This window comes from Nerophis lumbriciformis, linkage group LG02 (genome assembly GCF_033978685.3).
Source record: "Nerophis lumbriciformis linkage group LG02, RoL_Nlum_v2.1, whole genome shotgun sequence".
In the NCBI taxonomy this organism is placed as follows: Eukaryota; Metazoa; Chordata; class Actinopteri; order Syngnathiformes; family Syngnathidae; genus Nerophis; species Nerophis lumbriciformis.
Genome location: NC_084549.2, coordinates 21581938 through 21596083, shown reverse-complemented (window position 1 = coordinate 21596083; position 14146 = coordinate 21581938). Strand labels below are relative to the sequence as shown.

Sequence of the window (14146 nt, the reverse complement as noted above, 5' to 3'; positions counted from 1 at the left end):
TAACAACCTCTCCTCAGGCAAGTCCGAGCTTTTCCTCCTGTCACTCACACCAATTACTTGGAGAGATGCAGATCCTTTGCAAAAATGTGTCCCTAAGGTTGGGCAAGTGAACAAACAACAGAATACCTATGGTGATAAATAAAACACAGTCGTCAAACAAATATCAAGAGTAATATGCAAGGGCGGACTTATCATTAGGCAAACACAAGCCTGGGACCCCGAGATTTCCAGGGGTCCCAAACATCTCATAAAAAAAAAAAATATTAACAAAGTTTTTTTTCTTTCAAAACTGTCCTTAATTATTTTGTTTCAATGTGTGTGCTTTAAATATAATAATAATTAATAATTTGGACAGCTCCCCACTCCCTTCTCATGTAAAGGACGATTGTCTACTCCAGTGGTTCTCAAACATTTTTCACCAAGTACCACCCCAGAAAACCCTTGTCTCTCCAAGTACCACAATAATGACCAACATTAAAATACCGTAGTAGGCCTAAGTGTTCATTAACAACCATAATAGCAGTGCTATGCGTCACATCAGTCCAACTGTGCTAACAAAAAATGTTCCCTGAAATATGACGTACACTATGTTCAATCAATCAATCAATGTTTATTTATATAGCCCTATATCACAAGTGTCTCAAAGGGCTGCACAAGCCACAACGACATCCTCGGTACAGAGCCCACATAAGGGCAAGGAAAAACTCACCCCAGTGGGACGTCGATGTGAATGACTATGAGAAACCTTGGAGAGGACCGCATATGTGGGTAACCACAAATCAGGCTAGAATGAAGGTTTTAGAATATCCTTCCCAAAGTCCTGTGGACAATGCTGAAGAAACAAGTCCATGTCAGAAAACCAACAAATTTAGCTGAAATGCACCAATTTTGTCAAGAGGAGTGGTCAAAAATTCAACCAGAAGCTTGTGGATGGCCACCAAAAGCGCCTTATTGCAGTGAAACTTGCCAAGGGACATGTAACCAAATATTAACATTGCTGTATGTATACTTTTGACCCAGCAGATTTGGTCCCATTTTTAGTAGACCCATAATAAAATCATAAAAGAACCAAACATCATGAATGTTTTTTTGTGACCAACAAGTATGTGCTCCAATCACTCTATCACAAAAAAATAAGAGTTGTAGAAATGATTGGGCGTTGACGTTACAATCTTCACAAGTGTATGTAAACTTTTGACCACGACTCTATATAATATATTGTGTATGGCAATTGACCAGTTATTTTGTTACTGATGTAGATAATAGGATTTTATGTTCTTTCCAAAAGATAGTCGTCTTATATCTAGGGTCATATTATATCCTGGTCAATATGACATTTTATTTTTGGTCCATTTCATTATATAACAATATAGCTCAACCAGCTGTCCAAACTACCGTATTTTTTGGACTATAAGTCGCAGTTTTTTTTAATAGTTTGGCCGGGGGTGCGACTTATACTCAGGAGCGACTTATGTGTGAAATTATTAACACATTACCGTAAAATATCAAATAATATTATTCAGCTCATTCACGTAAGAGACTAGACCAGGGGTCGGCAACCCAAAATGTTGAAGGAGCCATATTGGACCAAAAATACAAAAACAAATCTGTCTGTAGCCACAAAAAATTAAAAGCCATATTACATACAGATAGTGTGTCATGAGATATAAATTGAATTAAGAGGACCTAAAGGAAACTAAATGAGCTCAAATATACCTACAAATGAGACATAATGATGCAATATGTACATATAGCTAGCCTAAATAGTATGTTAGCATCGATTAGCTTGCAGTCATGCAGTGACCAAATATGTCTGATTAGCACTCCACACAAGTCAATAACATCAACACAACTCACATTTGTGCATTCACGCACAACATTAAAAGTTTGGTGGACAAAATGAGACAGAAAAAGAAGTGGCATAAAACACGTCCTAGAAAGTCGGAGAAAGTTATACATGTAAAAAAACTATGGTGAGTTCAAGGACCGCCAAAATTAGTAGGACAAAACGGCGCTCGCCAAATACTCGAATCAGTCAAGCATGTTTAATACAAACAGTGTGATTTATAACAATTAGGGAGGTTTGTGTCATGTTTGTCCTCCTACAGAAACCATATTAAAACAAAAAATGTTTTTTTTTCCCTTCATCTTTTTCCATTTTTCATACATTTTTGAAAAAGCTCCAGAGAGCCACTACGGCGGCGCTAAAGAGCCGCATGCGGCTCTAGAGCCGCGGGTTGCCGACCCCCGGACTAGACGTATAAGATTTCATGGGATTTAGTGATTAGGACTGACAGATTGTTTGGTAAACGTATAGCATGTTCTATATGTTATAGTTATTTGAATGACTCTTACCATAATATGTTACGTTAACATACCAGGCACGTTTTCAGTTGGTTATTTATGCCTCATATAACGTACACTTATTCAGCCTGTTGTTCACTATTCTTTATTTATTTTAAATTGCCTTTCAAATGTCTATTCTTGGTGTTGGGTTTTATCAAATAAATTTCCCCCAAAAATGCGACTTATACTCCAGTGCGACTTATATATGTTTTTTTACTTCTTTATTATGTATTTTCGGCCGGTGCGACTTATACTCCGGTGCGACTTATACTCCGGTGCGACTTATACTCCGAAAAATACGGTAATCTTGATTGCAGCCAGTTCTCTTCAGGTCAACGGTGCCGGACCTTTAGACCCGCCACCGCCCGTCACTGGGGAGTACACCTCATGGCTGAGATGAGTAATGCTGCTGCCACCCAGGACCTAAAACATTTAATGAGAGTAATAGAGGCTACACACACCAAGACAGAGTGACAGCATAGATTACGTGCTAAATCTTTGGGATAATGAAGAATCCTGGGACCCTGACTGGGGAAGTAATAGATTCACTCCTGTAAGAAGTGCAATTACCTCTGTCACTGGCTAACTGCGCACCAATGTTGTGTTGCAGAGATGGAGTGATGCATCCCTTGTCATTAATGAGGAAAGAACAATGATGTCATACACTATCAGCCGTGGACTATTTCACAAATTAATTCAAGAAATTGGAGTTGAAAGAAAAAAAAAAAATGGGATACTCCTTTTCATACGCTGTCACCTGCACTTTTACAAATGTGGAAACAAACGACAAGCCTTCAGGGCTTTTATTGAGAAAAAGTGGCGATAAGTGAAAGGAGTGAGAGGGGGGAAAAAAGGCCGATGGCCAGACAGGTTAATTTAAAGATGGTTAAAGTGTCGCACCCCGTCAAACTGATGCATGGAGTGCTGCCGTGTCACATAGATTCAGCCGGCTGCACCGGTGGAACAATCCATTTATTTTAAGCACCATTTAAAAAGCATGGCACCACACTGAGATATTGTTAATGATACGAACAATTAGCTGTGTAGAAATCATGTCAAAGTAACGCTACATGCCGAGAGTCGGTGGATTGATGTTGCAAGCTGCTGTAAGTAAACTGCTGATCTTGTTTCATTCCAGTTGTAGATGGGTTTTATTGCCTTTGCAATCCTGGTTATGCTGGGCTGCGATGTGACAAAGACACTGATGACTGTGTGAACAGTCTGTGCAGCAGCAACTCAATATGCAAAGACCGCCATCTGGTGAGTAGACGGCTTTTTTTTCTTCTTCTTTCCTCTTCTATATGGCAGTATAATGTATAGACTTTAAAAGTCCTTCAAATGGAAATGTGAGCCATAAAATCAGCGCAGTTGGTAATTCTCATCACATATGGACTCAAGTGAAACACATAAGGTATTGCTGATTGCCTTTGATGGCCATCATGCTTTTACCGTGCTGTAGTGAAATAGACACTGCTGTGGGATGAAATTATTATTGTGTTTTCAAAATATGAAAGTAACGTATGTTAGTACCATAAGGATGGTGTGTAGTTGGCAGGCTAAGGGATTTATTCACCATCAGAGTGTGGCCCCTTCTACACTAAGCCGTCCATTTTTCCATTTTCTACCGCTTATTCCCTTTGGGGTCGCGGGGGGTGCTGGAGCCTATCTCAGCTACAATCGAGCGGAAGGCGGGGAACACCCTGGACAAGTCGCCACCTCATCGCAGGGCCAACACAGATAGACAGACAACATTCACACTCACATTCACACACTAGGGCCAATTTAGTGTTGCCAATCAACCTATTCCCAGGTGCATGTCTTTGGAGGGAGGAAGCCGGAGTACCCGGAGGGAACCCACGCAGTCACGGGGAGAACATGCAAACTCCACACAGAGAGATCTTGAGGCCGGGATTGAACTCACGACTACTTAGGACCTTCGTATTGTGAGGCAGACGCACTAACCCCTCTTCCACCTCGCTGCCCCGGCTAAGGTTATCCAGGGTAAATCCCTTCGAACCATATCCTTGTCCACACACACACAATGGTCGTTTAAGACCCCCTGCCGCTCCCCTCCGTCCGCCGGCGCATGGCAACCTCGTACGCATGCGCGGAAAATGCACACGTCATAGTCACCTCCAGTGTTGCTTTGTGTGCAAGTTCTTAAATTTAACTTATCTGTACAATATCCAGCGTTGTGGTATTTCAATTAACTGGAATCCAGTGTGCTGTGTGGTCCTATTGTAGTGAATCACTCCTGAGCCATCATAAATTAATCAAATCTTTAATGGACACGTAAGTAAATAATGCGATAAAAAACATTTTACATCAATCAATCTAGGGATCTAGATATCTGGTCAGGACACTCCTCACTCTTTTTTGCCTTCACCTTCATTGTCCATTCATTTTTGGTGACTTTATATACTCTGGACCTAGACGTTGAGACTGCGACATGCATGGTGGATAATCACTGATACAGTCTGCTTTGCCAGTTCAAAAGCATTCACCATTTTCCATAGTCTTCCCTCGTCTGCCAGGTAATACAAAGCACACGCTACCTCTTTTTATCACATCCACGGGAGCCTGCATTCTCGTTGTCTCTCTTTCGACAAATGGACTGTTTTTCGGTAAGTAGAATCACAGCTGACCTGGACATTCGGAAGTTCTCTTGCCATCTGAGAAGTGTTGTATCCCAAATAGCTGCAATCGCTTTCTCTTAAGGTATTCATGTGTGATTTCCACAAACGTCTGTACATGTAGAAGAAGGAGAAACACGGGCATGTCTGGATGACTCGCCTCTATATTTCCAGTGGTTAGCTACGAGTTATGAAACCGCTTTATTATGAAGCTGGCTGTGGCGCGTTTTTTCTGACGTCACTTCCTGTGTGGGGCACGGTCTTTCTGGCATCACTTCCTTTCCGAACTCAGTTTGTAAACGATCAATGAGTCCATTCAAAGCTAAGAGCCGGAGATTCAAGAAATAGACGGCGCACTTACCCTTTTAAAAAATTACCCATGGAGTGTGTGGCTGACACAGAGTTTAGGCTAAATAAATTGTTTAATGAGTTATCCGGCTTAATGTAGACAGGGTCTAAGACTCAGTGTGCTACCTATAGAAATATCAGATGAACAAGGAATGTCCGATAAGATGGACATAACTTCAGAACGTGTTGGAATTTATGTCTCCCTCGATGAACAGTGGCGCCACAGTGCCAGCAGCATGACAATGATGCTACTTCCACCATTCCACATCACTTGGGTTTCTAGCTATTTAGACAATAATGACTGTGTGTTAAAATATGTTCAGTGGACTCCTCTAAACGGTGGTTCTCGAACATGTCTATGAATGTTCTCATTCATCCAGGTCATTGTAATCTCAGGGCATTCAATCGATCCCAACTGGACTGTTTGGTAACCAAACAGTCCAGTTGTGATGGTTCTCAATACTTTTTTCACCAAGTACCATCTCAGAAAAAACTTGGCTGTGTAGCGTAGTACACGTAAGTATTTACTGAAAACAAGGCAGAGGTTTTATTGAACAAGTATGTTTAATATTTGTGGCCACCGTAACACGGTTTAAACAGTAACAATGTTTGAATACAGGAAAATAAAACACTGTACTTTAATCAAGTGATTCTTTGGCATACCACTGTAGAATGATCGAGGCTGAGTATCAGTTTTTTATACAGGTTTATTATAGGCTGTTTTCATTAACTCCCTCCCAGCGCGGTAACAACACGCAAGAGCAGAGTCACATTTTGTCTGGCGTAAAGCAGTTCTCCTGCCGTAAACATAACAATGTTGTGACACTCTTAAACATGCAATACTGCCATCTACATGCATATGTGGCATCTCCCTCCTTTCCAAGTTTTCTCAAATAACTCAAAAGTGTATCTAAACAGGTAATAAAAGCTGTAACAAAATTAACAATATCACAAATGTGATGCCACATAATTGTTTAGTCTTTTCAAACTGAAAGTGAGGTATGTGTTATTTTAAATTTAAATCTCTTGTAAACACAGGTCTAAATTACAAATCAACCTAAAGAGTACTTTATTTGTCAAAATAACCTAGGAGGCAATTACTATTATCAACAATTTCAGAAGCTATATAACTCTATACACAAATGTTCTACAAACTGTATAAACATGACTCAATATGCAATTTTCTAACTGAACAGATAGTTGTCTCATCTCTTTTCCCTTATTTTTTTTTAATTACTGCCTAAAGGCCATAGTTTTGTTTTTTTCCTGTATGTCACCCCAATGTCCAATGTGAAACACCCAAAACACATTTTTCTCTACAAGTCCAACCTAGCAGCTTGCTTACTAACACGGTCAGACCTGGTGAAAACATATCCTAGTGTTTGTGTAGGGGTCGTCAGTTCACTTGGATTTGGGCAAATATTATTTGGAACGGTGGCACACAGTGGTTGAGATATCATCCCACCACTCTCAGTGGTGTGCACAAGTGGGGTAGTCTTTTTGGGTTGAGGAGTTGGTTCTGCCTGAAGGTGAAGTCTGTTCCGCCGCAGCACTGCTCTTCACTATGTGTTGATAATATAGGACTTTTGAGTAATACATTATTTTGAGACAACTGTTGGCGTCTTCCAAGATGTTCATGGTCAAGCTTGACATAGACAATGTCTCCTGACCATAGAGTAGGAAGACATCTGGCACCATAACGGCGGTTGAAATAGAAGGCTTGTTTAATCTTCTAATTAGCATACTTTTGCATGACAGTCTTTCTGTTGGGCCATTTAGGTTGCAAATTTGTCTCATGCGTAGGGAGAGTTGTTCAGATCATCCTCCTCCTTAGCAGTTCTGATGGGCTAACTCCTGTGATAGTACAGAAAGTTGAATGATTGCACGTAAGGGTTATCAGTTGATCTTCCTGCGGGAGGATTCTCTTTGCGGTCTGCTTTGCTCACTTTGCATGACCGTTTCCTTGAGGGTGGTGAGGACTCAACGTAATGTGTCTGAAATCTAGCTGTCGTGCCATCTTCTGGAATTCCGCACTTGAGAATCAAGGTTCATTGTCACTCACCACCTCATCCGGGATCCAAAACCTAGCAAAGGTTGTTTTGAGTGTCCGAACAACCTGAGCACTGGTCGTTGATAATAGGCGCAGGATTTCTAGGTACCATGAATAGTAATCAGATATCACAATATAATTGTGCTTGTTGTGTTCACAGAGGTCAAAGACAATTTGTTTTGATAGACGAACCGGCAGGGGTGTGGAGATGAGTGGCTCCTTCTGCTTAGCCCGCTTCTGCTCTTGATTGGTCCTGCATGACTCTACAATGTTCTTAAGTCCTGGAGAGACACCTGGCCACCAAACGGATGTCTTGGCTTTGTGAACCCTTAAAGTCCATCGTGTATTTTCTGCAAAATGTCTGCTCTTAATGTGTGACAGTTTGACCCCACACTGTCACTGTTCGACCTTTAGACTTCCTCCCAAACCGTGCACATTTGTTAGGAAGCTCAACATGGACACACAAACATTCAATTTTGTTAGCCAGTGAAAAGCATGTGCTCAACAAACAAATTGTTACCTGTCACTCACCATGGCTCTAAACAATTGACCAAAAGAGTCAGGGTGGGGTTGAGGGCTTTATATAGGTGACCACACCTGCATTCACTAATTAGGCCAAATTTGGGTCAAACCATGATCCTCAAAAGCTGGGTGTTACAGAAGGACACTGGACATTTAAAAGTTGTGTTGTCTAATCCTGAATATACTATGTACAAAAATGACTTCTCTACACATGCAAAAGTACTATGTGAATACTTCTTAGACATGTGATGGTTATTTATGGTTTAATTTACAAAATAACTGTTTTCTTAATTCCCCCTGTCAAATTGGTCCCAGCTAGTGGGCGGGGCTAAGGGCTATTTAAGTTGGAAAATGCTGTTTTTCTGACAGTCTGCTGTCGGTCACTGCCAGAGGAGGATCTCTGTCCTGAGCAGGAGTTTCGGTCTCCATGCATCAAACATCTACTGAGATTGTGGGTGCTTTGTTTTTTCTGTCGTTGTTCACCTTTTGACACTTTTTGGGATTTCAATAAATGTTTGTAAACTGTTACCAACTGCGTGCCTTGCCATCCTTGATTTGAAAGTCTGGTTTGCAAAGGTTACATTACCTTCACCCGAGCCGGGGTGTGACATATGGTGGCAGTGGTGGGATGGCAAGCCGCAGAGTTTACAACAAACCTGGCGGAGGGCAGGCCAGAACTGGTTTGAGATCCCAAGTGTCAGAGGTGGCAATGATAGAGGAGACTGATGAGATGGCTGGTCGAGGGGCCACGGCGATGAGGCTGGACCGGACGACTATGGCTGAGGAGCGTGAAGTTGGATGGAACACCGAGGAGTCCGAAGAAGACGTCAAAGGTTTTGAGAACTCTGGGGCTAGGCGTAAGCAGCATAGGAAGGGGTCTGGGAAGGCTAGGTGGTCTGCTGAGCCACCAAGGACTGAAAGAGTGTTAAGTGAACCTGTCCTGGTTAACATGTTCCAAGACTTTTTGATTGGACAGCAACGTAGGGAAGCTGTCCTAGTTCGTGAACTCCAGGAGTTAAAAACTGTCTGTACAAGGCCTAGCCTAGATCAGTCACTCACTAACCAAAATGCTAACCGTACTCCTGACGATAGTTGTTGTGAGCAGTCGCTCAAACTCAAACCCAGAACTCGCCCACATCCAAATCTTAGTCCTCAAGCGTCGCCGTCCAGAGATTCCTCGCCACCTGACCATCATCTCAGACAAGGCCCAAAGATGCTCCCTTTCTAGCGGGGTGAGGACATCGAAAACTTTCTTGTCCGTTTTGAGCGCATTGCTCGCACCTGGGGCTGGCATCAGTCTGACTGGGCCTGCCGACTTGTTCCACTCTTGACCGGTAAAGCTCTGGATGCCTGTTCTGCGATGGAGGAAGATTCTTCCAACGTCTATGCTGACCTTAAAGAAGCCCTCCTTGCTAAGTTTGATATCTCTCCTGAGACTTATAGGCTCCAGTTCCGGTCAACCTACATTCCCCCTGGTGAATCTCCCAAGGAGACTTACAACAGACTCAAAGGTCTCTACAGAAGATGGATCAAGCCAGAGCAGCGTTCCAAAGAAGACATCGCAGAGCTTTTCATTTTGGAGCAAATGCTTTGCTTGCTGCCCAATGAAATGAAGACTTGGGTCAAGGAACACGAGCCAGAAGACGGACTTACTGCTGCTAAACTTGCAGGCCAGTACTTGAATGCTCGTAAAGGACTCCGAATGCCAAGGCAGCAAAACGACCGTGTAGCAGCTCAAGGTGCAGCCGACCTGTCACACCAAAGAGGTTTGCAGAAAGCAGGTGGTTACAGCACCTCAGGGGACAACAGACTGCTCCCGAGACAGAGTCCAGTGAAGGATCTCATCTGCTACCACTGCCAACAGCCAGGGCATCGAGCCCCAGTCTGCCCCTTGAAACAGAAGACCTGGTATGACCAAAAAGCACGTCGTAGGGTGCTACAGCCAGGTCAAAAGGTCATGCTGTCGCTTCCAACCTCGCGTCATAAACTGCTGGCCCAATGGAAAGGTCCTTACTCCGTGGTCAGACAAGCTGGTCCAGTCACTTATGAGATCTCACATCCAGAGAAAGGAAAGGCATCCCAAGTGTACCACATCAACCTTCTGAAGGAATGGAAGGAGAGGAAATCCTCTGTGGAAGGAAATGATGTCCAGGCCAGTTAAGTACCTACTCAAAGCAAGGAGTTGCAAGAGGAAAAGGTGATGCTGGTACGGGAAGTGGAAATGGAGGATGATGTGGAGGAGACAGATCTGTCCATGCTCACTACACCACAGAAACCTGATGTAAGTCACTTGTCTGCACAATCTGCCCTTAAATTATTGCAAGTGTGTGAAGAATTCCCAGTATTGTTCAGTGGAAAGCCAGGAAGAACTCTACTAGTTGAACATGTCATTCATTTAAAAAACCCAACACCTATCCGTCAGCGCCCCTACAGAGTGCCTGAGCGGCTGGTGGAGCCCCTCAACCATGAAATCCAAACCATGCTGGATCTAGGAGTGATTGAACCCTCAAACAGTGAGTGGTGTAACCCCATTGTCCTTGTTCCTAAAAAAGACAACACAATACGAGTATGTAATGACCTACGCAAAGTGAACGCTGTTTCTAAATTCGATGCTTATCCCATGCCCCGTATTGATGAACTTCTTGAGAAGCTCGGCAAAGCTGTGTTCATCACCACCCTTGACCTGTGTAAGGGATACTGGCAAGTCCCTTTAGAGAAGGAGTCAAGGGAGTACACTGCCTTCCGTGGACCAAAGGGTCTCTATCATTACACGGTTATGCCGTTCGGACTCCATGGAGCCCCCGCAACATTTCAGCGGCTAATGAATCACGTTCTGCAGGGGTGTGGCCAGTTCTCTGCTGCCTATCTCGATGATGTGGTGGTTTTCAGCACTTCCTGGAAAGACCACCTCTCTCACCTGCGTCAAGTCCTGCTCCGGATCCGTTCTGCCGGGCTCACTCTTAACACCCAGAAATGTGAGTGGGCCAAAACTGAGGTGTGTTACCTAGGTTACCATCTTGGCAACGGGCAGATACGTCCTCAGGTGGACAAGGTGAAGGCTATCCAAGACAGTCCTAGACCCCGGACAAAGAAGCAGGTCCGGTCATTCTTGGGGCTTTCCGGGTGGTACAGAAGATTTGTGCCCCACTTCTCTACCATCACAGCTCCTCTTGTCGAGCTGACAACTAAAGCATCCTCTAATCCAGTCAAATGGACAGACACATGTGAAACTGCCTTCACAAAGGTCAAAGCTATTCTATGCTCTTCCCCGGTCTTACAAAGTCCTGACTTCAACCAGCGATTCCTTGTTCAAGTTGATGCCTCCGGTGTGGGCCTTGGAGCCGTCCTAGCCCAAGGAAAGGAGGGCGAGGAACAACCGCTTCTATATCTGAGCCGTAAACTGCATCCCAGAGAAACTAGGTACTCTGCCATTGAAAAGGAATGTCTTGCCATCAAGTGGGCATTGGACAGCCTACGTTATTACCTTCTGGGATGGACCTTTGATCTGGAAACGGACCACCGGGCATTGAGCTGGATCAACTCCATGAGGGATAAGAACTCCCGTGTCACCAGATGGTACTTGGCGTTACAGCCCTATTGCTTCAACGTTACACATCGAGCTGGCAAAACTAACTTGCTAGCTGATTACCTGTCTCGTCTCCCTGGACTTGCTGTCGCTGGAGAGGAGGGAGGTAATGTGACAGTTTGACCCCACACTGTCACTGTTCGACCTTTAGACTTCCTCCCAAACCGAGCACATTTGTTAGGAAGCTCAACATGGACACACAAACATTCAATTTTGTTAGCCAGTGAAAAGCATGTGCTCAACAAACAAATTGTTACCTGTCACTCACCATGGCTCTGAACAATTGACCAAAAGAGTCAGGGTGGGGTTGAGGGCTTTATATAGGTGACCACACCTGCATTCACTAATTAGGCCAAATTTGGGTCGAACCATGATCCTCAAAAGCTGGGTGTTACAGAAGGATACTGGACATTTAAAAGTTGTGTTGTCTAATCCTGAATATACTATGTACAAAAATGACTGCTCTACACATGCAAAAGTACTATGTGAATACTTTTTAGACATGTGATGGTTATTTATGGTGTAATTTACAAAATAACTGTTTTCTTAATTCCCCCTGTCAAATTGGTCCCAGCTAGTGGGCGGGGCTAAAGGCTATTTAAGTTGGAAAATGCTGTTTTTCTGACAGTCTGCTGTCGGTCACTGCCAGAGGAGGATCTCTGTCCTGAGCAGGAGTTTCGGTCTCCATGCATCAAACATCTACTGAGATTGTGGGTGCTTTGTTTTTTCTGTCGTTGTTCACCTTTTGACACTTTTTGGGATTTCAATAAATGTTTGTAAACTGTTACCAACTGCGTGCCTTGCCATCCTTGATTTGAAAGTCTGGTTTGCAAAGGTTACATTACCTTCACCCGAGCCGGGGTGTGACATAATGACATTGGAATGACATCCCTGTTTCCTCGTGTGAACAACCCATCAGCTTCTTTTTTTCAATTTCACAAAGTCTTTGGCACACGATGGGACGTTGCCGATGTATTCTGGCCATCCTGACCTGATATGTCTGATGACAGCCTATACTGTAGCTGGCTGTTGGCCGTTCTGATGCTCTCCATTCTGGTTTGAGATGGTGGATGCCCTGCATCACTGTGGCTATGAGCAGCCACGTCATGCTGAATATCAGTCTCTCTTTTGGTGTGTGTTTGTGGGCTAAGAGACAGGGCGTCAGCACCTACAAGAGTGTTTCCTTGCATGTATTCTGCTGCCGGGTTGTACCTGAAAAATTATCATCAGTAAGCGCTGACATCTCAAAGGAACATTGTCCAGACTTCTGTTGTGGACAAGCGGTACTAGTGGTTTGTGATTGGTCTCAAGCCTGACTTGATCCAAGCAGTAGAGATACTTGTCGAATTTCTCACAGGCCCATACACCAGCCAAAAACGCTTTCTCAATCTGGGCGTAATGTGTTTTGGCTTCGGTTAGACGCCTGGAGCAGTAGGCCACTGGCATCCATTCCTCTCCATGGAGCTGGAGGAGTACACCCCCAGATTGTAGCTGCTGGCATTGGCGGACCAAGCTGTGGGCTTAGCAACATTGTATAAGGAAAGAACCGGTGCTGTGGTCACCATCTCCTTAATGATCTCAGAGGTTTACTGCTCTATGTGGCTCCAGGTCCAGATGTTCTTGTTTTTTAAAAGCTCGTATAGTGGTGGACCTATTGTAGAAAGGCTGGAATCGTACCTTCCAAGGTATTTTACAATGCGCAGGACTCTTTTTAGCTCCTGGACATTTACTGGTGGGGTCAGCAGTCAAGTGACCTCAAGTTTGTCAGGGTTGGGTCTGACCCCTGACTGATCAAAGAGATGTCTCAAAAAACGTAGTTAGGTTTGAATGATTGAGAATTTTTTTTTATTGAGCTTTGGGCCTGCTGATTCAACCTTTTCAAGTCTGATGTCGCGCTGTTCCATCGAGATCCCATAGACCAGTACGTCATCAATGAAAACTTCAACAGCTTCCAGACCCTGCATTGTCTCCAGAATTTTCCGCTGGAAGATTTCCGATGCACTGGTAATCCCGAAAGGTAATCTCTTGAAACAGTAACTGCCAAAGAGTGTAATGAAAGTTGCTAGCTTGCATCTGTCTGAGTGCAGCAGGATCTGCCAGAGCCCACTCGCAGCATCAAGGGGGGAGAACACAGTTTCTCCACTCAGCTTGGCCCAATGTCCGATTTCATGGGTGACCAGGGGAAGGGGGCCCCACATCTGCGGTCCCCTCCAAAGTTTCTCATTGTATCCCATTGGGTTGAGTTTTTTCTTGCCCTGATGTGGGATCTGAGCCAAGGATGTCGTTGTGGCTTGTGCAGCCCTTTGAGACACTTGTGATTTAGGGCTATATAAATAAACTTTGATTGATTGATTGATTGATTTGCATTGCCAGTGGCCGTCGAGTGGATCTAGTTATAGTGTGAGAGTTCAGTCCATAGTGGGGCCAGCATGGGATCATCTTGAGTGGAGACAAGTCAGCACCGCTGAGACGTCCCCAACTGATGCACAGATGAGTGGTCCACCCCGGGTCCCGACTTTGAACAGCTAGCGGGTCATCTGTGGTCACCTAATAACCTATCCACGCAGGAGAGGGGGGCAGAGTAGAAAAGAGATGGCAGATCAACTGATCTAAAAGGGCGGTTTATTTAAAGGCTAGTGTATACAAATGAGTTTTACGATG

The 14146-nt window shown here is 44.0% G+C and overlaps 1 protein-coding gene across 1 annotated transcript in view; it reads left to right on the top strand.

Moving 5' to 3' along the window:
• Nucleotides 1-14146, top strand: part of eys (eyes shut homolog) — a 683137-nt gene that overhangs the window by 254921 nt on the left and 414070 nt on the right. Inside the window, exon 22 of the mRNA XM_061958758.1 lies at nucleotides 3485-3606. Within this exon, the coding sequence (XP_061814742.1) occupies nucleotides 3485-3606 (122 nt within the window). The remainder of the gene's footprint in view (nucleotides 1-3484; nucleotides 3607-14146) is intronic.